Here is a 27603-nt window from a genome sequence, read left to right as displayed (position 1 = left end):
TATTGAGTTATTGATTTATTAGATTTTTAGCCCACTGGAATCTCAACAGACTCTTGGCAATTTACATAGAAAAGAAGCGATACAGGTAGTCCTTGAGTTACCACCATTCATTCAGTGACCGTTTGACGTTATGGTGGCGCTAAAGGAATAGTACTTATGCCCAGTCCCTGAAGTTACGGCTGCTGCAGTGCCCCTACAGTCACATGATCAAAATTTGGGTGCTTGGCAGCCCGCCTATACTTACAACTGCAGGGGCACTTCAGTTCCCCCCACCTGCCTATCTCCCCCCCCCATTTCTGCCCTTTTGGTCACTCTGCCCAGTGCCACTCCTCAGCAGCAGCACTGGAACCGAAGTAGAGACCCAGGGCCTTCAGCAGTCTCAGCTGGCTGCCATTGCCCCCAGCCTCTACTGCAGCCCCAGTGCTGCTGAGGAGTGCTGCCTCAAGCCCCGCACTGCAGCCATCCACCCCAGCACCACTGAGCAAAGCCCCCACAGCCCTGCACTTTGCAGGCCTTGCCATGCCCAGCTGACTTTAGCCATCTTACTCCTGCTGCTGACAAGGCATGCCTGGCCTGGTTCTATGCAAGGCATCTGCTGGCCGCATCAGGTCTTCTTCCCAAAGCCACTCGCACCATTCTCCAAATAGCATGCCCTTTTCTCGCAATGCTTCAGAAGGCCTCAGAACTTTTCCGAAGGCTTTCTGAAGCATTGCAAGAACAGGGCACACTATTTGGAAAATGGTGGGCACGCTGTTCTTGTGATGCTTCAGAAGGCCCGAGAAGCTTTCTGCGGCCAAAAGGATAGAAATGGGGGGAGGAGATAGGTGGGGGGGTGAGTTCAAGAGGAGGCAGAGGAGGCAGCCCTCTTACTGAGGCTCGGGGCTGGGAGAAACCAAGCTGGGAATGGCTTGGACTGGGGTGGGTCCTCACCTAACAACCAGTGGGATTCAGTTAACAACAACAATGGGGAGTGCTGGGATTGCTGTTGCTAAGCAATGCAGTCACACGATGTTTTGCCTAGCAACCACATTGCTTAGTGACAGAAATTCCAGTCCCAATTACTATCGTAACTCAAGGACTACCTGTACAACAAAATAACAGTAACTCAAAACTCAAAACATAGATATAAAAGATATTAATACTCATCCACCTGCATCACTGCCCAAATATCCTCCAGAAGACATCTGTCTTCAGCTTCTTCCCAAAGGTGGCCAGAGTTGGGACTAACCTAATCTCAAGCGGGAGGCATTCCAAAAGGCCAATGCTACCACTGAAAAACACTGCCAAGGATTGGTCTCCTTGACCTCCTGAAAATGGGGAACAATCAGTTACCTCTCCTGATGTATCACAATGGTCAAGCCAAGTTCAGTGGAGAAATGCATTCCTTCAGGTAACTTGGAGCCAGGCCATAAATAAATGTAACCTAAGAACTATGCTCATTTCTGGTCATTCTATAATTCACATCAAAAGAACATCTGATTTCCCCCCATATTTCTAGCTCTCACGGGCCACAATTTCAATACCTTTTAAAAACTACACAGAAGAGAGAATCTGCACAAAGTCAGTTTTTCCCATCATTATCAAATGCAATGACAGAAAGTACCCTGTTTAATTTTTCCAAGTACCCCATTACTAACGGATGTAAGAGTTATGGGTTATATGAAAACTGCCAAGCTAAACATCTGTTTCTGCTTTAGCAATATCTCCATCTCCTGGATCACTTCCTGTTACTCTTTTCAAATCAGAAGTTAACCATTGTCAGAATTCAAGCATCAAAAATATTCTACATATATTGTAATAGTTACTGTACTTAGCTTCCAGCTTTCTACTATATCAAAGCAATTTCTAAGATTATAAATGCATGATACCAATTTTTAAAACTATGCCATTTCAAAAGTGGGATACTATGATACAAACCTCTGATATGATTCAAACAATTAAGCATCAGGCTTATGTACTCCTACTTCCCCATTCTCTTACTTTCAAGTGCAGTGATTCTGTCCTTTCTTTTCCCTGATTGGAAGTGAACCATGGTTTTCCTTTTAGTTTCAATGAAAGCCAACCTGGTAAAATTCCATTATCCATTACTGGGATGGGCAATTCCCATTTCCCCTGCTGCCCCATGCATGGCCCCAATGTCTTATGTGAAGAATCAGTCCAAAGTCTGGTCCCTACCCAGTGTAGATTTGGAAGGGATAGACAAATCTTCTTTCATTATATTAAATTTCACCTTATTTCTTTTCAAACTAGCAAAGACAGGAAGAAGAGTTATCATATGTAAAAGGAGAAGAAAATCCTCCAACTCAATTAACAATATGGGTCAATATTACACCTGAGCCCAAGCGATAAGATTCTCCTTCTCACCTACTGTTTTTCTGTTTTGGGTTCCTAATTTGTTTCCTATTTCACATAATTACTCTTTTCTAATAATAACTCTTTACTAATATTACTAAATTTACATAAAGAAGCATGTAAAAACAGAACCAGTTTTCATTTTCTTTTTAGGGATTTGCTGTGTCATGCAACAAAAATCTGTTTAATTCTTCACAAATATAGCTTTCAGAACAAATGCAGATTGTCTTATTTTTTATTCTTTCCTCCCTCCTTTACAGTATGGTTTTGGAAGTATGAGGTGTGTGTCCCCTCATATGACTTATAGATTTACTTCATCAGATGTTTGTTTTGATTTTTCAAATACTATTTATGTAATGGATTTGCTTAGCATGGAAAAAAGGCAAATTAACGAATGATACAAAATTCAGCTAATCATTGCTGTGGAAATACATCTCCCACTGTGAACCAAATAAGTTGTTTCTCCTGAGACCATGCAAGTGTACATGCACCAATGATGTCCACTGTCAGAGTAAGCTCATAGCCAAAATTACATTTGAATGCAAGTAATGCATTTCTCAGCCAGAAATCACTCCAACAGCTAAGTTATAGATAACTGATTGGGTGCCATCAAGCTGATGTCAGCTCTTAGTGACCAATAGATTTTCTCCAGGAGGATTCATCCCCAGCCTGGTCCTTTAGGTCTTCCAGTGGTGCACCCATCACCACTGTCATTGAGTCAGTCCACCTTTCTACTGGTCATCCTCTTCTTCTCTTACCTTCCACCTTTCCCAACATTATAGCTTTTTCAAAAAAAGTAGGTCTTTGCATAATGTGTCAGAAGTACAATAATTTGAGCCTGATCATTTGTGTCTCATGTGAGAACTCTGGGTTGATTTGTTGGATGACCCATTTATTTGTTTTCTTGCCTATCCATGGTATTCTCAGGAGTCTTCTCCAATGCCAAAGTTCAAAAGCATCAATACTCTTTCTATCCTGCGTCTTCAAAGTCTAACTTTTGTTTCCATAGTGTGTCACATGCCTGCACGATTCCAATCTTTGCAGGTATAAACACATCACGGCATTTGAATATCTGTTCCAAGTCTTTACAGCTACTGTACCAAGCGTTAGCTTAAAAGTGTATTTCTTGACTGCTTTTTTTAAAAAAAATTATTTGTAGTTGATCCTAAAAGGCAGGAGCTATCTATCCCTTCAATACTGCCTTGTTCACAGGAAGTAAGCAGCATCAGGAAAATAATTCGAAAAGTGGGAGTAATATATTAAATGCAGGTATTGGGGTGGATGGTAACTTGAATTTGGCTGTGCAAGATATAATTTTAGTCTTGCAGAGTCTACAAGTTCAGTCTTGTAGTTCCTTAGTTTCAACTTTGTTAAAATCATAGCTGCTTAAACCACTGAAAATAGACTGGAATCTAGATACCCAGTTATATATTTTTACTATAACTAAAACAGTGAACATACTTAGAGACTTAAACAACTTTTATGAGCAGGTAAAAGTACTGCCTGCATTTCAGATCCCCCTGAAGAAATTGCAAGGCAACATTAAGCTCTCAGAAGAAGAAAGAGCTTTACCTCAGTGCAGAAAGGTGTGAGCTGTGGATGGACCACTGGCTGCACATACATGTGGAAGGTGGATTCAATCTCCATTGTCCTGCCATTTAGCTTCAGGATGGGGAATTCAATTATCTCCTACAATAAAAAAATAACATATTAGCCTAATTTAAATAAACAACTATGCAAAAGATTAACAAGTTAAACCACAGTTCCTGGAAACCCTATATAATATGTGATGTCAGTCAGGATAAGAACAATAGCTTGGATTCTAAAAATCCAGTAATATTCCACTCAATAAACAGAATGTTTTGCCTTCTTCATCCCATGAGACAGTTTAGTACTTCTTGAAAAAACCCTCATACAACACATTCAGTAGTGTAGGAGACAACTGGAAACATATACAGTAACAGTGATACCACATATAAATTAAATTGCCTTCTTATAGTGGTCCACTGAACGGCTCTGAGCCATAATATGTAATTTTGAGAGTCTCATACTGGTATTCAACTATGTTAGTCCACCAGCAGAAGAGATACAAGTGGTAAAAGAGAGAAGACTGGAGAGACGTAGAGAGGAAGAAAATAAAAGAAAACTCTTTTATAGAATCTCTCACTCATACAACATTGAATGTCAGCCTGTGTTCTTCCTACAAAGATGGACAGATGTCAAATATAAGGTGGACAAACCTAAGAAAATAACAAAATCATCCTTCAGTCCAAAATATATATTTGTAGCCTTAAGACTTTTTCGCACTCTTTTTCTTATTAATTTTTCTAGGTTCTCCAAGTTGCAAAGGTACCAAATATTGCTGCAGTATATGCAGATATCAAAAGAAAAATTAAGTATGCAAATTAAAGTTTCATTAACTATAACAATTGAACTTACTGTAATTATTAATTTAAATAGCACCATCCATTATATAAAGCTTTAAACAAAAAGATTTGACAGACCCCCTAGCCCAGCTTTTATAATCTAAGGCAGCGTTTCTTAATTTTTTTTCGCTCAGGACCCTTCCCACTTTTAAAAATAACAGAGGACCTCAAAAGAGCTTGTGTTTGTATGTATTATATTTATCAATATTTACCATACAGATAGTTCTCACTTAGCGACCACAATTGGAATCAGCAATTGGTTGCTAAGCAACATGGTTGCTAAGCAGAAAATCACACTACCGCAACAGGCTTATGACCTTACTTCCCCTTCATTCATTAAGTGAAGCATGCAGTCGCTAAACAAAACATCATGTAACCATGATTTACTTTTTACTTCTACCTTCTCTATTAATTCTGCTTGTCACAAGCAGTTGCAAAGCACACAAATGGCAATTACGTGACTGCAGGAATGGCTGTAAAAGCGAGGATAATGGTTGCAAAGCTTTTTTTTTTTTTTTTAACACCATCATATTTTCAAATTCAGTGGTTGCTAAATGAAGCAGTCAGTAAGCGAGGACTACCTGTATTGAAAATTAAAACTGATGGATTCACCGCCACTACTGCTTCTCATGATTCTTTGATGGGATTTTAATATTGTATTATTTTTCAACATAGGGTGGGAAATAATTTTGATTTTGCGGACCCCTAAGAGGGTCTTGGAGGACCCCCAGGAATCCTCAGACCACACTTTGAGAGACACTGATCTAAGAAAAAGAAGGAAGAGGACGGAAATACAGATTCTAAGATATATAGATATAGATATAAAACTTAAGCTCACAGAGTATGACATTCCATCATAAAACATGTACATATTGTGCATGAAATACGTATACATGCACATATTTAAAATTTAAAAGATGTTGATACCATACTACTCTGCAACTCTTGCAGATAAACTCAGAATACACTTTGAGTGTAATTCTGTTCCCACCCTTCTTTCCATACATTACTTTGTATATGACTATTTTGGTGACAAACTTACCCTGATACCGGAAAAGAAAAATATCAAAAATTCAAGTAGTTGAATCATCAAATTTTTTTAAAAAAATTACATGGGTTTGTTAATAAGAAGTTTAAGCAAATCCAGTTATGATGAGTTTGGCCATTATTAAAATATACACATGAAATTAGAGTGAAAAAAAAAACACCCAAGGAATAAAAACGATAAAATCCTTTGTCTCTTTCTCCCCACTCCGCCCCCTCCCGAGTTTAATGTAACAGGAGTGACAATTTGCTTGGTGTCTTTAAAGGATAATTTGTCTGTGTTATTTAATAGAGAAGCATGATGCTGGGGCTCTAGAGTGCAAATGAGCCTATTGAGTGATAGCCAAGCATCCAGCCTCTCAAATCACTTGTGGAGGGAAGAGAGAATAAAAAAAATTGCTTTTTAATATTCAAAAACAGTTTGCAAAATTTAATCAAAGCACAGCAAAAGCTAACATTTTTACCACTTTGACATTTTTATTAGTGCTTTCATAAATTTTTAAAACATGAATAGAATTAGTTTAAAAACAACAACAAAACTGCCTGAAAACATCTGGAAGAGAGGGGAAAATAAGCTTTAAAAAAGAAACTCTTCTGCCAAGCAACATTTGCATCTTAAGACTCTAAATCCTACAGCAGAAAGGAATGAATTCAGCTTTGGGGTTCTGACCATACTACTACTATACAATATATAGGTTCAGACATCATCTTTTTTTAAACCATGGTTTATTGACTATGGTCAGGTTCACACAGAAACTAAATTACAATGGCTGCATTTACACTATGGACTAAACTATAAACAAACCACACACAGCTTAGTGTGGTATATTACCCCAGCTATAAGTTGACCATAGTCTCCTTTTTGATAAAATGGAACAATGAGGGATGTCATATAGATTCATAGTTGGTTGAGCAACCATACCTAATTCATGAACTTTAATGGATCTATGTCTATATGGGGAGAGGCATGAAGTGGGGTACCTCAGGGTTTTGTCCTGAGTCCAGAGCTCTTCAACACTTTTATAAATGACTCAGTCAAGGGGATAAAAGAGATATTCAGCAAATTTACAGACAACACAAAGCTGGGAGAAACTGCTAACACCTCAGAAGACCAGCTCAAAGTTCAAAAGGATCTTGATAGACTTGAACTTTAAGCCTTTTCCAACAAAGGGTGAGAAATACAGTGATACCTCGGGATACGAACGCCTCTGCTTGCGAATTTTTCGGGTTACGACCAGCTCTGGCCCCAAAATTTTACCTCGGTTTGCGAACTCCGCCTCGGGGTACGAGCCATTTTCCGCCTGTGCCACGTGGTCCGCGGCCATTTTCTGCCCGTGCCACGTGGTCCACGGCCATTTTTCCGCCCGTGCCACGTGGTCCGCGGCTGTTTTTCCGGCCCTGCCGCGTGGTCCGCGGCCGTTTTCGCGCCGCGCCGGGCTGTTTTCGCGCCGCGCCGTTTTCGCGCCGCGCCGCGCCGTTTTCGCGCCGCGCCGCGCCGTTTTCACGCCGCGCCGCGCTGCACCCGGCCATTTTCGCGCCGCACCACGCCGCGCCCGGCCGCTTTCCGTGTGGTCCGTGGACGCCAGAACGGATTAACGGTAATTACATTGAACCTTATGGGAAATTGCCTCGGGTTGCGACCAAATTCGGGCGGAGGGCGGAACGGATTAACCGGATTTACATTGAACCCTATGGGGAAATTTGCCTCGGGGTGCGACCAAATTCAGAGGGCGGAACGGATTAACCGGATTTACATTGAACCCTATGGGGAAATTTCCTTCGGGTTACGACCAACTCGGGATACGCCCAGAGTCACGGAACGGATTAAGTTCGTATCCCGAGGTACCACTGTATAGGGTTCTGTACTTAGGAAAAAACAAGATGGACAAGTACAAGATCTCAGTGCCTATAGGCTGTGAGGGTCTGGATGGGGAACAACAGGCTTCAACTGAATCCTAGCAAGACTGAGTGGCTTTGGGTTTGAGGGCCTGCTGGTTCTAGGACTATGCCATCTTTGGTGCTAGATGGGATGGCACTGCCCCAGACAGACCCTGTGCACAATTTGGGGGTCCTTCTAGACTCGTGACTCCAGCTCAAAGAACAGGTGCTAGTCATGGCTAGGAGGGCCTTTGCACAGCTTTGTGTTGTGCGCCAATCACCCCCCTTCCTGGATCAGGAGGCTCTGCCCACAGTCACTCAATGCCCTAGTCACCTCCAGATTGGACTACTGTAATGCGCTCTACCTGGGGCTGCTCTTGAAGCTTCAACTGGTGCAGAATGCAGTGGTATGGGTAGTTATGTATGCTCCTAGAAGAGCACATATTACACCTCTGCTTTGCGAGCTGCATTGGCTGCCAGTATGCTTCTGGATCCAATTCAAGGTGCTGGTTTTGACCTGTAAACCCCTTCATGGCATGGGGCTGGGTTATCTGAGGGACCACCTCTCCCCTATTACATCAGCCCAGGAAAGTATGATACGGGTTCCACCAGCCAGGGACTTTTGGTGGGTCCAAGGAGGTGGGGCTTCTCTGCCATGGCTCCCTCCTTGTGGAACATTCTCCCCCTTGAAGTTAGGCTCACCCCTTCCCTGCTATTGTTTAGGAAGTTCCTCAAGACCTGGTAATGTCATCAGGCCTGGGGGTCTTTGGGAACCAGAGACATTCTTAGATGGTTCCACTATGATTAATATTCTGCTCTCTCCATGGGGTTTGAATATTTTAAACTTTTTGATAATATTTTCATTTTAATAATTACTTTTAATTTTTTTATAGTGATCGTTTTTTATTTATTTGCTGTTTTCTTAATTGTTCTATGCTGCCCAGAGTCACTTTGTGTGAAATGGGCAGCTATATAAATGTGACAAATAAATAAAATAAAATAAAATAAAATAAAATAAAATAAAATAAAATAAAATAAAATAAAATAAAATAAAATAAAATAAAATAAAATAAAATAAAATAGATAGGCGATACCTGGCTTATCAGTAGTACTTGTAAAAAGGATCTGGGTATCCTGGTGGACCACATATTAAGCATGAGCCAGCAGTGTACTAACGCTTCCAAAAGAGCCAGTTCAGTTTGGGACTTCATCAACAGAGCTCCTAAAAAGTCTAATAGGACCAGGAGATGCAATACCCCCCCATTGAGGCCTATCTGCTATACAGGTAGTCCTCGCTTAACGATCACAATAGGGACCAGAAAATTGGTCGTTAAGCAGGGCGGTTGGTAAGTAAGTCACATGACTGGACCCATGTCATTTTTATGATGGTTGTAAAGCTTATCATCAGTCATTAAGTGAGTTGTGTGGTTGTTAAATGAATCATGTGGTCATTAAGCGAATCCAGCTTCCCTAATGGACATCTTTTGCCAGAATTTGCTTAACGACCACATGATTCACTTAACAACCATGTGACTCGCTTAATGACTGCAGTGATTTGCTTTACGCCATCGTATAAAGGTCACAAATTGCGATCTCATGACCGCAGGGGGAGTGTGATGGTTTGCGATGGTCGTAAGTGAGAGTACAGGTTGTAAAGCACTTTTTCTGAGGCCGCTATAACTAATTATTAAATGAACAGTTGTTAAGTAAGGACTAGCTGTAGTGATAAATGCAATCTCCGCCCCGTGCCCAGGCCTGAATCCTAACTAAAAAGTATCCAAATAATCCACTTCCTTTAGAGTGTTCTGCGGCTAAGTCCCTATCACATTCTCAACAACCTTACCCAGAAAGTCATCAAGTACGCCCAGATTCAGCAAGGGCCTCTTACAGATGTGGTGACCACGGTTGTATACAAGGCTGCTAGCATAACCCCCTCCCAAAGAGAAGCTTTTACAATCTCTTGAATCCAAGTTAACACATACACCCAGCCCCATATAAGAACTAGGAAGGGCAACAATCAAACCCACAAATAACTAGGGTCATACCAGAGAGCATCCTATCTAATTCCCCAGAGTCTATAGGCTAAAAAGAATCCCAGATAACCAAGCTAGATGTTGCCTCAGTCATCACTGAAGTCTCTGACCAGGAGGGGTTAAGATTGAGCATATCTGAGCAACTTTGTTGGAAAAGCGTTAAGCAAAACTGTTACATCTGCCAAGCAGAGAGATCTTCCTGAACATCCCTTATCATAGAGAATGTAAGAATTGTAGAGGACTACTACATAAAGACATGAAAGTCTTTGTGGGAGATGTAAACACAGATACTTTTTTATGGTTAATATTTAGTTTTGCCACAAGAACTACACCATTTAGGTATAATCAAAATTTCCACATTCTATGATTTTAAAATCCAGAAGCCTCTATTCTTTATAAACTATACAACTGCTGATCACCTCAAAATGTAATGAGATATAGGGACAACTACTTGATGAAGTGAATAAACTACTGTACCAATAAAAAAAAAAAAACTGGATTAAAGCAAATTTGGCTGGAGTGTATTCCACGTTTTAGAATCCATTTTACTTGGACTCTAAGTAAATCCATGTATGCATGTTCATTGTTGAAACATGAACTAGTATGCAGTAGTAAATTACAATGTGTAATCCAATAGGTGCAATACTGCAGAGATCATGGGCTAAGGCTAGTACCCTAAAGCCTTGATTGACCACATCCAAGATGAACAGTTGAGGTCAATATTCAAGGCCCTATCTGTAAACAATCATGGCATATGAAAGATTGTGACTTGGAATTTATGAGTATATAGTAAACAGCACAAATTAATACATTATTTAAAAAAAAAGATGTGTGATTTTTGAAACTAAAAGAAAAGGGAAAGCTATAAGAAAAATCATGAAGATGGTCTGATCTTGTGGAGTTGATAAATATATACACAGGAATGAAAGAGTAAGTTCAGTTATGAATGAAAGGGCTAAAATGTAAGAAAATATAAATTTATGTAATCTGGATACTTGTGAGTATGAATAAAAGAATTCATAACTTGGTGACAGTTCCATGTTACAGATGGTCCTCAGCTAATGACCACTTGTTCAGTAACTGTACCAAGTTACAACAGTGCTGAACAAGTGGTACTTATGACCAGTCCTTGAAGTTCCAGCCATCCCAGCACCCCCATGGTCATGTGATCGTGATCTGGGTGCTTGGCAACTGGCTCGCACTTCTGACGGCTGCAGGGCCCCGTGGTCACAATGATCACTATTTGCAACCTTCCTTGCTGGCTTCCCACAAGCAAAGTCAATGGGGAAACCAGCAGGGAAGGTTGCAAGTTGCTGCTGTAAGTTGCTTACACTCCCACGGCTTTTTCTCCCAAGAAGCCAGGCTATGAGATCCCAGGGATCCCATAATCCATAGCACGCATGCCTGCAGCACCCTCCCACCCACGGCTGCTGCCTGCGTGCCTTCCCTCACCTGTTAGTAGCCTTGTGTGGCACTATGGTGGCCACTGAGCACCCTCCCTAACCCGGCAGCAGCCACCTCTGGCCCCACCACACTCATGCCACAGCAACCACTTACCCAGCTACCAGCTTGCTTGCAAGCCACCTGCTATTTGTGATTTCCTGCCAGCTTCCCCATTGACTGTGCTTGCTGGAAGCTGGCAGGAAGTTGTGAGGAGGTCCTCACTTAACGACCCATGATCCTTGTTTAACAACAGCAACAGGGACTGCTAGGATTGCCGTCAGTAAGCAGTGCAGTCACATGACATCACGCTTTATGACTGCATTGCATGTCATCCGAATTACAGTCATTAAGCGAGGACTACCTGCATAATCCACTGAATGTTAATAACAGGATTCAGGGATATGTTTTAGGAAAAACTCTGTAATCTTCTAAATGACTACACTCCTAGAGAAACAATTATTTGTCAGTGATATGAGTAGATGGGTGGGAACAAGATGAGAGGACAGAAAAATTGAGTAGGCCAATTGGAGACCCAAGAATAAATGAAAATGTTGATTGTTTGATGAGTATCTCTTTAAATAAAGGTCTCATTCTTTCCAACATATGCTTTTAGCATTAGGTTTATTCATGCATACACATGGCAAAGGAATGAATCAAAAAGTTTGATTGAACTGACTGAGTGAAGTAGTGAAGGATACAATAGTAATCAGACATTCTGAATGTTGAACAGACCATTGTTTGGTAGTAACAGGATTGGATCTTGGAAGAAAAAGAAGTGAATGAAACAAGAGTAAAAGTAGAACAACTTTAGAAAGAGAAAGTCTGATTTCTATACGGAAAGCATTAAAAAGTATATTCATTTCTCAACAGAAGGAATGGAAAGTGGGCATAAGGAAAAATAATGTAGAAACTGTTTGAAAAAGAGTGAAATGAATTACGTTGCAAAGTATGTTGAGTTATCCTAAGGGACACTATGAAAAAGGATGCTTGGTGAAATGATGAAATGAAAGAAAACACATAATAGAATGGTCGCTGCAAAAAAATGAAGACAAAAAAAATATACTGTATAATGTTTATAAACAGAAAGGGTTTGCAGAGAATGCAGTCAAAGAAAGCAAGGAATAGTCTAAAAAACCAGAGAAAAAGGAGAGCAGTTTTTATAGAAATAAAATATTGTTTGGGAAGTAGGTAAAGAGGGCTAAACAAGGAGCCTCCAGTAGGGTGAACAGAATTAAGAATAAATGTGATGAAAACATTTTGGATGACACTGAAGAATGCCAGAAAGAGTCTATTAGACATTTATATGGGAATAGTAGTGATATGTCAAAGAGTGGAACTGAAATAAGCATTTTAAGTCTTTATGTCCAAGGGAAAACTGACAAAAAGAAAGGCATAAATGCTCTAATTATGTTGAAAAATACCATTATTATTTCTTTACACAAAGGCAATTTTTTAAAACTACAACATTTGTTAAAGTCTGCCTTGGGAGGTACTTGGTGGAATTCTAACTGAAAGGGTACAAGAACTGACAATGAACAAAATTTGGGAAGTGCAGAGTTGCTTTATGCCAGGCAGGTGTTGTTTAGGCCAGGTCTTTGCTCTTCAGCATAACACCAGAAATGTATGATTAAAGAACGGAAAATTACTATATATTTGTTGAATGATGTGATAAAGTCAATAGATGTGAATTATGGAACATCTAGTAGGAATATGAAAGTGAAGGTCATGGGCTAAATGTTGTAAAGGTAGTGGAAAAGTACAGTAAAACCTTGATTTAAGAACCAGTCTTCAAATGTAATGGGCAAAATTCCATCCAGACACGTTTACTGTATATGAAATAGCCTGGACAATTCATTAAAATTCTTTCCATCAATTTATGTCTTTACATATCACTGTAAGTATGCAAACAGAGTAGTAGTTAAGGTGTTGGACTGGCACTGTGGAAGCTCAGGTTCTAGTTCACTCTTAGCCATAGATATTCACTGGATGATCTGGGCCAGTCACACTCTATCTACCCTACTTACCTCATGGGAGGATGAAATGCTAAGTACTGTAATAGAAGGCATGAGCGAGGAGGATCCTTGAATGGAGCTTCAAGGTTACAGGGAAGGGGAGAGACATTCTAAGCATCTCCTCAGCCCCCAGCCAGAGTGTGTGAAAGTGAAGAGAAGGAGACTGGCCCCTCCCTAAGGGATTCAGGGTTATAGTTGCTGTCGTTGGGGGTTAGAGTTAGTCTGGCGAGATTCTGTCTAATAGGTGTAAGCTAATAAAGTAACTGATCTGTTCCTGGATTGTCTCGCTGTGGTTCTTGGGCTGAACCCAATAAGTACAGTAGTATGACTTCCACAACAAAAGGCAGGAGATAAATCTATCAATTAAATGAGTGAATAAATTTATATCATTGCATCCCATTAATCCCAATATGTAAATTGATACAAATGACATAAATTCAGATTTCAGACATTCAGGGGTAACACCCCTCCCCCCACAAATAAAGATTGTACTGTACAATGATTACACTCTATGCTATAAAATAAGAATGAATGAGGATTGAATCACAACACAAATATATAAAGAGTGGACTGATCAAGAGAAAGGAGAAGACAGAAAATCATGGATGAATGGAGTTGATGAAATCCTCAAAACAAAAGTACCGATAAGTTTTAACAAAATATATTTATGGATATAATGGAAGCAAAGTTGGTTTGCAAGAATAGAAAAGTATGAAGACGTATAAGTGAATAGTGTTGATATAAACTATTGGGGGATTTGGCATTGTCCCCTTTGTTGTAGTCAGACCACTCCCTGGTGGCCCTGAGTTTTTTTTATGCTGCCCCCCTCCACAGAGAGGCAGGACCTATTCAAACGGTCCACCCCTGGCGATCATCAATCACATGGATTCCAAAGGGAGCTGGGGGTTGTTCTTGAGGTCTTGCTGCACGGTCCAGCGGAGGCCCTGGTCGCAGCCTGGAATAAGGAGGCGACCAGGGCTAGATAGGATGGCACCTGTGCATCCTCTCTTGGTCCACTGCCCTCAGCACTCCCCGTGGTTTACAGAGGAATTAAAGGTGCTGAAAAGGGCCAGGAGATGTCTAGAGCGCCACTGGTTGAAAACTAAAGACGAGTCTGACCAAACATGGGTTAGAGCCGCTATTAAGGCCTACCTCATGGTGGTAAGGGTGGCAAAACGCCATTATTTCTCCCCTCTTATTGCATCCACAGAGTGTTGCCCGGCAGCCCTGTTCAGGGTCACCTGGTCTCTCCTGGGTAAGGAAGGCTCGGAGGACCATCTACAGGGCTGTGCAAAGGAATCTGCTGAACACCTGACAGATAAAATCGCTCCGATCTGTTTCCAGTTGGAGGCCAAGCTTGATGCAGATCCAGCAGAGATACCTGGGGAGCAGACTTTCCCTGGTTATCTGGGAACAGTCTGATCCGGGTGGACCTGAGGAAGTGGACAGGGTCCTCAGGGCTGTTAGTGCAGCTACCTGTACTTTAGATCCTTGTCCCTCCTGGCTGGTTAAAGCCACCAGGGAGGTGACATTGGGGTGGGCACTGGCAGTGGTCAATTCATCCTTGCAGGAGGGGGTATTCCCGATGTCTTTTAAGGATGCCCTGGTCTGCCCCCTCCTCAAGAAACCGTCGCTAGATCCCACCCTTTTGAACAACTTTTGTCCAGTTTCGCACCTTCCCTTTTTAGGAAAGATTATGGAAAAGGTGGTCACAGGACAGCTTCAGAGGATCCTGGAAGAAATGGATTATCTGGACTCCTATCAGTCAGGTTTCAGGCCCAGTTATGGAACAGAAACAGCATTGGTTGCACTTTTAGATGATCTCTGGTGAGAGTGAGATGGGAGTAGTGTGTCCATCCTTGGTCTTCTTAACCTCTCGGCGGCTTTCGATACCATCGACCATGGTATCCTTTTGGGTCAGCTGCAGGAGTTGGGGCTGGGAGGCACAGTTCTGTACTGGTTCAGCTCCTTCCTCCAAGGCCAATCCCAATTGGTGTTGATAGGGAGCGAGAGGTCCAACCTGCAGCCCCTATTTTGTGGGGTGCCTCAAGGTTCGATGCCCTTGCCATTCCTATTTAACATCTACATGAAAGCATTGGGTGAGATCATCTGGCACCATGGGATCAGGTATCATCAGTATATCTCCATCCCATGTGACCTAAGTGATGCTGTGGCTACCACCTCGCGGTGTCTGGAGGCTGTAGGGGCCTGGATGGGGACTACACGCTTCAACTGAACCCTGGTAAGGCAGAGTTCAGCTGTTGGTACAGGGAGCTGTTGGTACAGGGAGCCTCAAGAACTAGGAACTTATCATCTTTGGTTCTAGATGGGGTTGCACTACCCCAGACAGACCCGGTGCATAATCTGGGGGTTCTCCTTCAACTCCCGTTTGAAGAGCAGGTGGCAGTCATGGCTAGGAGGGCCTTTGCACAACTCCGTGTTGTGCATCAGTTACACCTCTTCCTGGATCAGGAGGCCCTCCACACAGTGACTCATGCCCTGGTCACCTCCTGTTTGGATTACTGCAATGTGCTCTACATGGGGCTACCCTAGAAGAGTATCCAGAAGCTACAGCTGGTGCAAAATGCAACAGTGCAGACAGTTTTGAACGCCCCAGGGGGACATATATAACACCTCTGTTACGCAAGCTGTGCTGGTTTGCTTCCAGGTACAATTCAAGCTGTTGGTTATTACCTTTAAAGCCCTTCATGGCACAGGACCAGGTTATCTGAGGAGCCATCTCACCCATTATATCAGTCCGTCCCACTCAGTCCAGCAGAAGGGGCATGCTGCAGACCCCACCAGTCAAGGAATTCGACTGGCAGGGTCTAGGAAGAGGGCATTTTCTGCCATGGCCCCGCTCTGTGGAACAACTTACCACCTGAAGTGCGGTCCACCCCCACTCTCATGGCTTCAGAAAGAGTGTGAAATCTTGGCTAATTTAATATGGATATTTATATTTTTACTGTTTTTACTGTTTGGATTTTAATTGTGAGCCACCCAGTCACCCTCTGGGGAGACGGGTGGCATATAAATTTAATAATAAACAAACAAACAAACTAGCTTTATATTTCCTTTTTCTTTTCTCTCACCTTCTATTTTAATTCCTTTTACTTACTGCTGCTAACTCTTTTCCTCCTCTTTGCTGTTTATCCCAAAAGGCTATAATATGATGGGTTATGTATTTATGGATGGATGGATGGATGGATTGAATTCAAAAGCAAACTGGAAGCCAATCCAGATCACAAGATACTGACATAATATGATCATATCAACTAGTCCCTGTTAATTTTACTATCTTTTTAAAAATCAGCTGCAGTTTTTGAATTGTTCAGTTCTGAATACTTTTAGGTCAATACACACAATTGTGGAAATCTGTAACATGTGGCTTATCAAATGTAAAATGTAGACATTAAGTGGAGCCATTACATCATATAATTATCAGTATTACCACTAATTTACAGAAAAAGAGCAGCTATTCGTGCATTCAGCACTAATTATATGAATAAGAAGCCAAGACCTAGAGTTCTCAAGGCTGAGATATCAGTTATGTCAACAACTAACAACTGTTCACCTTCAAGGTCACAAAGCATAGGGCAAAGAATTCACTGAAACATGAGAAATGCAGGAAAACAATACAATGGATTTAAACTGCTATAGGTATAAAAAGGAACTGCATCCTCCCATGAGATAAGGCAATAAACGGTTTAATATGGCTTCATTCTAGTTGGCAATAAATGTATTCTTATTCTTATCTAGCTGTGTCATGTTGAATATATAGGAGAATTCAAGTTAGTCTGAGCCTAGCAGATTAGTAAAGTGTGGAAAATCAGGGAACAGAGATATACTACTGAGTCCTGATTCAGGGATCCTATCAAATGCCTCTTTTTATTGATGTTACAGCTATGGTATCAAAAATTATTTTGTCCCTCATGAGATGAAGTTTAGTAGTATTTGGAAGCCCTGAATGAGGCATGTGATATAGCCCAAGGAACTTTCCACAAGAGGTAAAAATTATAAATGACATAGTCCTCTACCATTTTGCTACAAAATCTATTGTCTGCAATCAGTCCCCATATGATATATATCCAGTTATGCAAACGATTTACCAGTTTTGAAGTTTCCCTTTAGACTATTACCAGCATACTTTCATTTCTTTCTGTTCCTTACCAGATCAACTCTGTGTCATAGTTGCTAAGCAGCTTTGCATTAGGAAAACAAATGAATCCATACATGAGAGAAGACAAAGAATGAAGCATACAAAACACCCTCAAGAGAGCTAGAATAAACCACGTAGACAAAATAAAGCAGTGAAATGAAAAATTCTGAACATTTTATGACTGTCCAAATTAGGAAAGCTACAGGACTAAAAAAGACCTACTGTACTAAGAAATCCAATATCTTGGGGGAAAAGATCAACTGCTTTATTTTCACCCCCATTACTTCTTGCCTTTCCTGTTCAGTTTTTCAAAATGAGAAGAAAAGACCTTCCCAAAAGGTTGGTGTCCCAGTATTCCCGTGGGGGTGGACTGGAAGACAACAGCTTTCTTCTTCACTCTCCAGCAATGTTTAGAACAAATACAAGCCCTATGAAATCAGCATCATTGCTCACTAACAATGTTAACTAGCCTTGCAATGAAATGTAACCTGCAACACTCTGTGGTATTTTCCATTTAAGCTTCCATTTGGAGAGCAGGAGCATTTGGGCAGCCCGCCGTCCATCCAGCTAATAAAGACAAGTGTTGGGACCTTTAAAGCTGCCATTCATCTTATGCCTTTATTAAATTCAATCTTCCAAAACCCATGATACATCATGAAATTAGGAGCTGACATTCCTGCGGAAACAAAAATATCTATCCAACATAAAGAGGAAAAAAGTGCTCCATTACCCAGAATTTATGGCTTAAAGCCAATGTGTTCCCACTTTTTTTTTACAAGCATATGGTTTGTTTTAGATATCCCAAATGTTATTACAGACCTAGGATTTCATTAGAAGCTATTATGAAATGGTAAGCACTTGCATACACAGCCAAACAAGCTGAGTTTTGGAGCACATAGATGCAAACTGACAACCTACCCATTTTAAAGTACTGCAGTGCATTTATATTGTCAATCAAATTCAAGATACGGATGGAAGAGAGGATTTTCTAATAAGGGAGAGAGCCTGAATGTCCACATATAGACATTCTGATGAGTGAAAATACTCATGGGAGTGGTGATGTGAAAATTCTAGTTAAAAACATTTGACGCAAATACAACAAAAAAGAGTTTGAGACAATTTGAATATTAAATTCATAAACGTAAAGAGTTGGAAGGGGCCACTAAACCCATTAGGTCCACCCTATCATTTCCTCCCTCTTTCCTACCATCTAATATACCTTTACTTTTCCATCAACCCAAATTTCTGTTTTTTAACCATTTGTTTAAAGTTTGCCCTTCAGTTCATTTCATGCTTTTGTCAGATAATCCATCAGAAGAATATTAATATGTTTTCTGGCCACACCATCAATTGTAAATTAATAATATATTTTCTTGGATTAGCTTAGCTATTCACCCTTCTGCAATCCCTGACTTAAGGGACCCCATGTACTGTTCAACTATAGGTCCTAAAAAATAAGTTCAGCACAATGTACTTTGTACTGAATTACCCTATACTAGTTTGCTGTTACATTTCTGGGGTACTTTTTGTCTCTTCTGCAGATAATAAAGTAAGTTCACTACAAAATGAACAGAAGTTGATACAAAATAAAGACCCTTCTCTAAGATGATAGAAACAGATTTCACCGTGCCTGACATGATTGAACAGATTAAAAAAAAAAATCACCAATGTGCACTACCTTACCTAACTAAAAGAAGAAAGAAATTAAAATTGCTGGCAATGTACATTTTCCTGCCATTTGTATTATTAAATTTGTAGAAAGCAATTGATAATGAAGATTTCTGCACACAACCCCAACCCATCATTATATATATTTGCATTTACATAGTAAGAAGACAGATACTCATATCTATTTTAACCTATCTAAAAATGCTACAAATCATCAAAACACACACAAAGTTAAAACTATAACTTTAAACCATCTTGCATATGGCTGCTTTAAACCATTTTGTATATAATAGTCTACAGGAATTGTTGGCAGCCCATGAAGAGTTTTGAACCACCACCTTATGAGGGAAACATACATATATACACATACACTTATAGCAACATTTTATAATTTGCCTATCCCACAAAAAGTAGTCAAGAAATAGACGAGGAGTTGATTCCTAACCAGCCTGTTGAAAACTTTAAAGTATTTTCTTTTACAAGGGAATGGGTACATTCATGGGGCCTGAGATTTTAGCATTTAAAAACTCCACCTATTTTACTTCATTTCCTTGAGGGAGGAAGGATTCCTGAACTGATTTCACAGTAATGAGGAAAGGTGGAAACACAAATGTATGGAACAAAATTAAGGCTAAGAGTGAGTTCTTTACTGAAAGGAAAAACTACAACCTTCACTACATGAGCCACTTTGGGAGAAATCTCTTGATTTGGGAACAGAAAAAAATTACATCGATATTCACAGAGGAACACATTGTATACAGTGCTGTCTACAATATTAGATTACAGAAAATAAAATACTCACAAGAACACTCCAGGTCTCAAATGTCTATCTGAATGGGGGGCAAAATATACTAAAAGACCAGTATGTATTTATTGGCAGTGGATAACATTACCCCATTTGACTGAATATTTTATTCTCCCCCCTCATGTGTATGCACACATATGCAGATGAATAACTATAGAATAAAAAGTATAGGAAAATTGACGTTAAATGTTTCCAAAGCACTATAAAGCAGAATTCTGTTGAAAGTAAGATGTTCTTAACAAGAGAAAGGACAATGTTATCTACTTTAAAAACACCTTTTTACACCTTCAACAGAAGAATTTAAGGTATCTCATCTCTTTTAATAGTTTTTGTTCTCTTCTTTTAGACACACAAAAAGGAGAGTCATTTTATGCACAAGGAGCTTGTTTCTTAAACAAACACTTGTGTTTTTGATTTACACCACAGGCTGCTCCTAAATAATTTATGGCGAGTTAAATTTATTGCACAGCCCTGGCTGGCTGCAAATTCGAATTGCCAAATAATTAGATTTTAGGGCAATGCTTATAAATTATCCGCCGATTTGTCCGGACTTGTTTGTCAGTCGCTTTGTGCTCCAGGTCATCTTTGGCATTTCGCTGTTTGTGTTTTAATTGCTGATTTACACTTTGACAGATGAGAGTTGATGCCTCCAAGTTGGTTGGGGGGGTGTGATAGAAGAATCAGAAATTGTGGAAGGCTTAAGTTCTATCTCCCCCTCCCAATCTTTTTTCCAAGGCAATTAGAAGAAGGGACAGCTTGTGGACAGTACTGGCATAGTGAGTTTTAATTATTATTTTAATGAGAGCTGGCTGAGTTCAGTGGTCCTTCACTGGCCTCCAGAGGTAATGGACAACATGTTTTAGCAGCCATCCACCCATTCTCAAATCCAACTTCAAATATTCTGCAAAACTGACCATACAGGCTGGTTGCAGGAAAAAAAAAAATCACTGCTGCATTAGCATGATGAAGGATGGCTAACTATGCCAACAAACTATGTGTCGTTATACCAGTACACATCTGCCTTGAAATACTCAAGCCAGTACACTATTCAGGTGCACTGAAAAGGCATTCAGAATACTACTGCAGTACCGATATATATTTATCCTAGTTATTTAGAGAAAAAGAAGTACACACACCCATTTTAATTCATTTAAATTAAACATGCCATTTGTTTAAGTAAAGAAACAAGAAAAGTCAATGATAAAGTTACTACATATCCATAAACAAGTAATAAGAACAGAGTGAACTGCCATATAATAAATGAACAAAGATATTAAGTTATTGTTAAAGTTTGAATCCTATGCTTTTTTAGTTTCTCAAACTATGTTCTTGCAATTGTGACAAAAGTGATAAACTCAACTTCCTAATGAGAAGCTTTTATATTTATATAATCTGTTTGTTTTATGTTATTTGGGTTTTTTCTACTTTGTTATGTGTTTTTCTGTTGTACAACGCCCAGAGCCACATTTTTTGAGTTGGGCAGCCTTATAAATCTAATACGTAAATAAATAAATGCTATCCCCTGGTAGCCCTATATAACTTTAAATATATTCTAGAACATAAATATCATCACACTATCTAAACTACAGCCAAATCACAGCAGCAAAACTATTATTTTGTAAATTAGATTGGGGAAGGCAGACTTAGCACACTGTGAATTCTGTCAATTTCTCAGAAATGAGCGTGGGTATGGGAGGTGTTTTAAAAATGACAGGAAGGTAGTTAGGCTATTCAACATGTTTGAAAAATGCAAACACTTTATTTTAGCTAACATAAACGGACAAAGAGGTAACACATACATTTTTAAAATACTTAATAAAAATCAAGAAGCATTCTGTATTTGTAACCAAAACACAACTTTAATACACAAATATGAAACTTACCAATAATCTCTGATATTCATTTTGACACAATATAGTGGTTTAAGTTAGAATGAATGGATTCATTAAAAACGTACAAATAGATAAAGATCATCAATGGGTTTCCACTCAGGATGTTTCTACTTCATGCTGAGAAGAGCATCCAGAAATGGGATGCGATGAGAAACACTGAGAGTAAGTAGAATCCCCAGTTAGAGATTGTCCAATATATCCTTTTTTCTAAGGAATTAGGCATAGAATATTGTTTAAAGATGGGGCATTAGGTTAGATAAACTACTTATTTAATTATATATGTATCCCATATTTTTCCAGGAAGCTCAAGATAACAGATACATCTCCTTCCCATCTCTATTTTATCCTTACAACTGCCCTGTGGGGTTAGGCTGCAAGCATGTGAGTGGGCTTAAAATTACAACTGAGCTTTTGTTGTCCTGGTCCAATGCTTTTACAATTGTTGGTTTCTAAAAGCTAGTAAGCTACTGCTAGATTGGAAAATAGGGCTCATGAACAGAATATGCAAGAAACATGGGAAAATCTAAAACACAAATATTGAGTTTGAATGGCATGTAAACAACAACAATATATCCCTGATTATGTGCATGTACACTGCATTTACCTCCTAGTTGGTGGTATGCTGATTTGCAAGAGAATCTCTAAATTAGAGATACTAGCTTGCATAGAATAGCATGAGCATGCTTGGGATACAACTGTGCTTTGGATCCACTTGTAGCTTAGTTGCCAAAATTGACTCGTATTCTCCTTACCATTAGGAGGGAATGCTGCATATGGCACAGATATGACTAAAGCAGGTAACCTATCTATCTTATTAAAAATTCTAGATGAAAGCCTCAATTAATTAAAACCATGATAAGCAGCAGAAGTCAATATCTATGGCATCGAATATGTCCAGAGAATCATAAAAACAATTTGAATGTGGTGGGGATGAGATACTTAAGAAGTATGTGTGATAAAACCAAAAAAGACAGGATCAAAGAATCACAGAGACTTTAGAAATCATCTAATCCAACCCTCTTCTCAGTGCAAGATCCACTAGACCATCACTGACAGATGATGATCCAGCCTCTGCTTGAAGACACCTAGTGAAAGAGAAGTTACCACTTCATAAGGCAGCCTGAGTGAATGTAGACTGAATTTAAGTGAATGATCAGTATGAAAGAATTACTTTGAAGGAGAGAATAAATGAGAATTGAATCACAAAACAATTACATGAAGGAAGAATGAATGCATCAAGAAGGGGAAGACCAATCATGGGGGAAAAATTTTGGATATGGAATTGATTTAGAGAAGTGGCAAAAACTATGGTCTCAAAACTATAAAATGACAATGTCAACTGCATATAAAGAAAACTTGTATAAGATGTTTTATAGGTGGCATTTACCCCCAGCGAGGATCGCGAGAATGTGTAAGAACAAGTCCAATAAATGTTGGAAGTGTCATCAGATACCCGGCTTATATTACCATATGTGGTGGACATGTTCAGAAGCCAAAAGATATTGGATTAAAATCCACACATGGTTGGAAAAAATGACAAAACAACACATAGACTTTAAATCAGAGACATTTTTACTGGGAATTATACTGGAAACATACAGTAAAGAACTGAAATATCTGATTGTAAATGTTTTGACAGCGGCTAGAATTGTATTTGCTAAGAATTGGAAGAATGAAAAAGTACCTATGCAGGAGGAAGTTATTAAGAAAATTATGGAATGTGCTGAGATGAGTAAATTGACATTTGAAATTAGAGAGCAAGAAGACAAACAATTTTATATGATATGGGATTTGTTTTATCAATGGTTGGACGAAAAGATACAGTAATGTAATAGATTAGGAAATTCTACAATAGAAACTCGATAAACTGATATAAATTACTATATATATATATATATATAATCAATGGACAAAAATGATACAAATCTTATAATGAAAGCTATAATTTCTCGTAATAAATGGTGTTATAGATAGACTAGTCATAAATGATTAATAATTGATAACTGATAAATATACAAATATACGTTGGATAGATAACATGAGAATCTATATAAATGGTGAGTGAAGACTATGAAAGGATGGCACAAATGATTGGTAACTGGCTGACACACGGTATAAGATGGAAGATGGTTTTTATGTTTTTTATGTTTTTGTTTATGTATGTTTGTGTTCGCTGTAAAAAAATAAAAAACTCTATATAAAAAAAAAAAAGGAGGGGAAGACCAAGAAAGTCATGCTTGCAGATAATGAGATCCTGAAAAAAAGAAGTTTAAAATAAAAAAGGCAATGTATGAAACTGTGTCTAAATATCATGAAAGCAAGGAAGGTTTGCAAGGATAAAAAAATACAAAAAAAGATGTTGAATGTGGACTGTTTTAGCTATGTTACTTTTTCTTCTCATGTCTTTAATTACTATGGCGTATTATTTTTCATTCTTTTTCTGCTTTTACACCAAAAAGAAATAACTTTATGAGTAGGTATGTATATAAGTATGTAATAAACCTCTGAGCAAATTTATATAAAGTGTTGGCACTATATCAGCTGCCTGAAATGCCATTCTATGCATAATTTCCATTAGACCAAAGGTATACAAACAGACTCACATGTGTGCATGTGCACTGCATGAGGAATATCTGGAAACAACTCTGTAGCCACAGGCAAGAAGCCTGCCAGCAAGAATTTCAAGAGACTACAATATGAACAATGATAATATGAAGATGCTTTCAAAGTGGCTTTTATAATAATGTTAATAAAAAAGTAATTCCAATGCCTGAAGGAAAGATTAGGACCAGACAAACCATATAAGGATATATAAGCTTAATGTGATCACAGCCAAAGCACCACACATCACATAACCTCAACTACACAAAGCTACCAATAGAAAAGGAGGTGCTTTTGAATCAAGACAATTGCAGCAAGTAATAGTACATAGATAAATCTAAGTACCTTCAAAGCATATGGCTCTGAAATTCTTGAAGCACTGCATATCATCTAGCACCTTCTTCTTCTATTATATTCTCTTACTATTAAATGTCCCAAGCTTGCTTTATGCAACAATTAAACTAGTCTTAATACTATTGAATATTAATCCAACTAGCATTGCAATAAGAAAAAAAAATCTCTATGGAAAAATGCATTTTTTCTGCTGTTGCACTTAACATTTTCTATTATTACAAATTTCAAGCTATTAAGTGAAGCTGTAAGGAAAATTGGTCATGGTGTCAAAGGTTTTTTACAAACTCATAGCACCTTTGATGTATCAAAGATAGCAGATTTTTTAAAATAAATTAAACTGTAACTAGATAATTTCCATCTGCACTTATGAGCATAACTTAATACTTGTGGGGAAGGGGGAATCTAGTTTTCCAGAAAAAAGGATCAAATGAATCAACATTAAGCTTTTAAGAAAATTAAGAGACATATCTATCAAGAAGAGGTCATGTGCTGAAAGACTCTTACCATGATATAAGAATCAAAACTGCCCCAGAACTGAAGCAATTAACTAAGAGAAAGAAGCAAAGAATAAAGTCTGATTTTTGAGCTCACATGTTCAATGTATTATGTGAGAATCTAAAACTGTGAATACAAAGAGCACATTTTTAGAAACATATACTAAATGTACTAATATGGGAGCCAGGAATAATTGTGATTATCTGCTACACATACAAATAAGCAAGCAATCAAGCACATACATACATACATACATACATACATACATGTGCAATGCAACCTTCAGCCTCAAAGGAAAACAGAGAATATCAGCAACACAAGAGCACTATGGAGTACATCAAACTCCACATTGACTGGCAGCAGCAACAAAGATCTTACCTTCATTCTCCAAGAACATTAAGATAATTCTGTATCATTCCTCAAAATGTATCAATAAGCAAGTTCTGCAAGGACAGACTTCAATAATAATTACTAAACCAAAAAAGCCCATCCTCTGACAAAAAGAAAAAAAGAGAGAAAAATAAAATAAAATACAAATACACCACTCTTCATGAGAGAGGAAAAGGAAATCTGATTTTTGGAATGATCTAGATTGAGCTGGTTTAATTCAATCAGCAAATATAGAGGTAGTCCTCATTTAATAACCATTTGAAGTTACAACAGCGCTAAAAATTGAATTACAACCAGTGCCTGAAGTTACAACTGTCACAGCATCCCCACATGATCACAATCTGGGCACTTGGCAACCAGCTTGCACTTACAATGGTTGCAGCATCCCGGGGTCACAATTGCCATTCGCAACCTTCCCAGCTGGCTTCCAGCAAGCAAAATCAATGTGGAACCAGTGATTCACTTAACAACTGCAGTAGTTCACTTAACGACCACCGCAAAAAAGATTGTGAAATCGGGTCCAGTCACAGGATGATTCACTTAACGAGCACATTGCTTAGTAACCTAAATTCTGGTCCCAATTGTGGTCGTTAAGCGAGGACTACTTGTATACATTTTACAAGCTCACTCAGAGTAAATTTGAAAGACAGTATTTTTATCTCCACTGCAAGCCTAATCACAGCATCTCTATTTATGAATATATTTAATTTGGTGGGGAGGGGGAGTAAGTTTATTTGAAATTCTCATATCAAAGACATTTTATTTTTTTCATAAGATTTTAACAGTTGGTGCTAGTAACTTTATCTATTTTTCAGTTAAGTAGTCCAGCAGGACATTTTATTGTATTTATATTCAACCTCCATCTACGTAAGCCTTCTCCAACATAAGTAGCCTCCAGATTGTTGTTGTTGTTCAGTCGTTAAGTCGTGTCCGACTCTTCATGACCCCATGAATCATATCACGCCAGGCCTTCCTGTCCTTCACTGCCTCCCTGAGTTTGCTCAGTCTCATGCTCATTGCTTCAGAGATGCTATCTAACCATCTCATCCTCTGCTGTCCTCTTCTCCTTTTGCCTTCAATCTTTCCCAGCATCAGGGACTTTTCCAAAGAGTGCTCTCTCCAGATAGTTCCCAGAATTCCCCAGCCAGCACAGCTATTACTGGTCTGCATGATGCTAGGCTAAATATTTCAGATGCCAGAAATATTGTGCTTGCTCTTCATTTTTATATTCAAACACAGGCCCTGATCTCATATACCAGTCTTAAGTGCAACTCCTGGTTTTCATTCTCCAAGACATCAGGATATATCCACCTTTTTAGGATTCTGGTTTTCCTACAGACATGCCTTGTTTCTGAACTTCTATGTGGACATTTACAGGCTCAGAGGCTAGCTAGTTCAGGTGTTTCTCCTCTTCAAACTGAGTTTGATCCAGTGCTCTAAAACCCTGCTCTCTGCTTCTTATAACATTTTAATTACAGGCTAGGTAAACCCTGAGTCATTCTATCCATCAGCTCCATCTCTAAAAGTGCTCTCAAGGTTCATATTAAAGAAGACAGCAGTAAAGAAACAGAACTTTAACAAAGAGAACAAATTCTTATTTTTAGCAACATATCTTGAATAAAGTATTTTTAGTGCCTCTACAGATTTTTACAGAAATGTAAGCTGATTGTCCTGGACAGAGAACTGAATGATAAGGCAACTACATGGATACAATTGCTGAAGAAATCCAAATGAATAATATCCAGCTTGAATGAGCAATCTTACCCTCAAAATATATAGCAAAGCTGCAATGGCACATCCTGTTACATGCTACAGGAAGGGCTTGGGGGACATTGCTCTTTAAAACTACAGTAATTGTATTCCACTCATGCTCCATTTTTACTGCCAGCTGTAAACCAGCTCTACATGCATCATAGTTTGCATCAAAATGCACACAGACCAAGCCCATATCCAACAATATTGTAGTAGTGTAAATTTATAGCTTTGACAGGTTTTTGCAGGGGTGCATATAGAAACAAGTGAGAGAAGAATTAAAATATTTCTGTAAAATC

At 39.0% G+C, this 27603-nt stretch overlaps 1 protein-coding gene across 1 annotated transcript in view; it reads right to left on the bottom strand.

The window, feature by feature from the left end:
• Window positions 1–27603, bottom strand: part of ERI3 (ERI1 exoribonuclease family member 3) — a 285277-nt gene that overhangs the window by 235255 nt on the left and 22419 nt on the right. Inside the window, exon 3 of the mRNA XM_088154304.1 lies at window positions 3925–4041. Within this exon, the coding sequence (XP_088010430.1) occupies window positions 3925–4041 (117 nt within the window). The remainder of the gene's footprint in view (window positions 1–3924; window positions 4042–27603) is intronic.

Source organism: Python bivittatus, unplaced genomic scaffold (genome assembly GCF_059951505.1).
Source record: "Python bivittatus isolate LINGU-HERP-01145 unplaced genomic scaffold, Pbiv_v1 ctg000700_np1212, whole genome shotgun sequence".
NCBI lineage: Eukaryota > Metazoa > Chordata > Lepidosauria > Squamata > Pythonidae > Python > Python bivittatus.
This window is presented reverse-complemented; position numbering and strand designations above follow the sequence as displayed.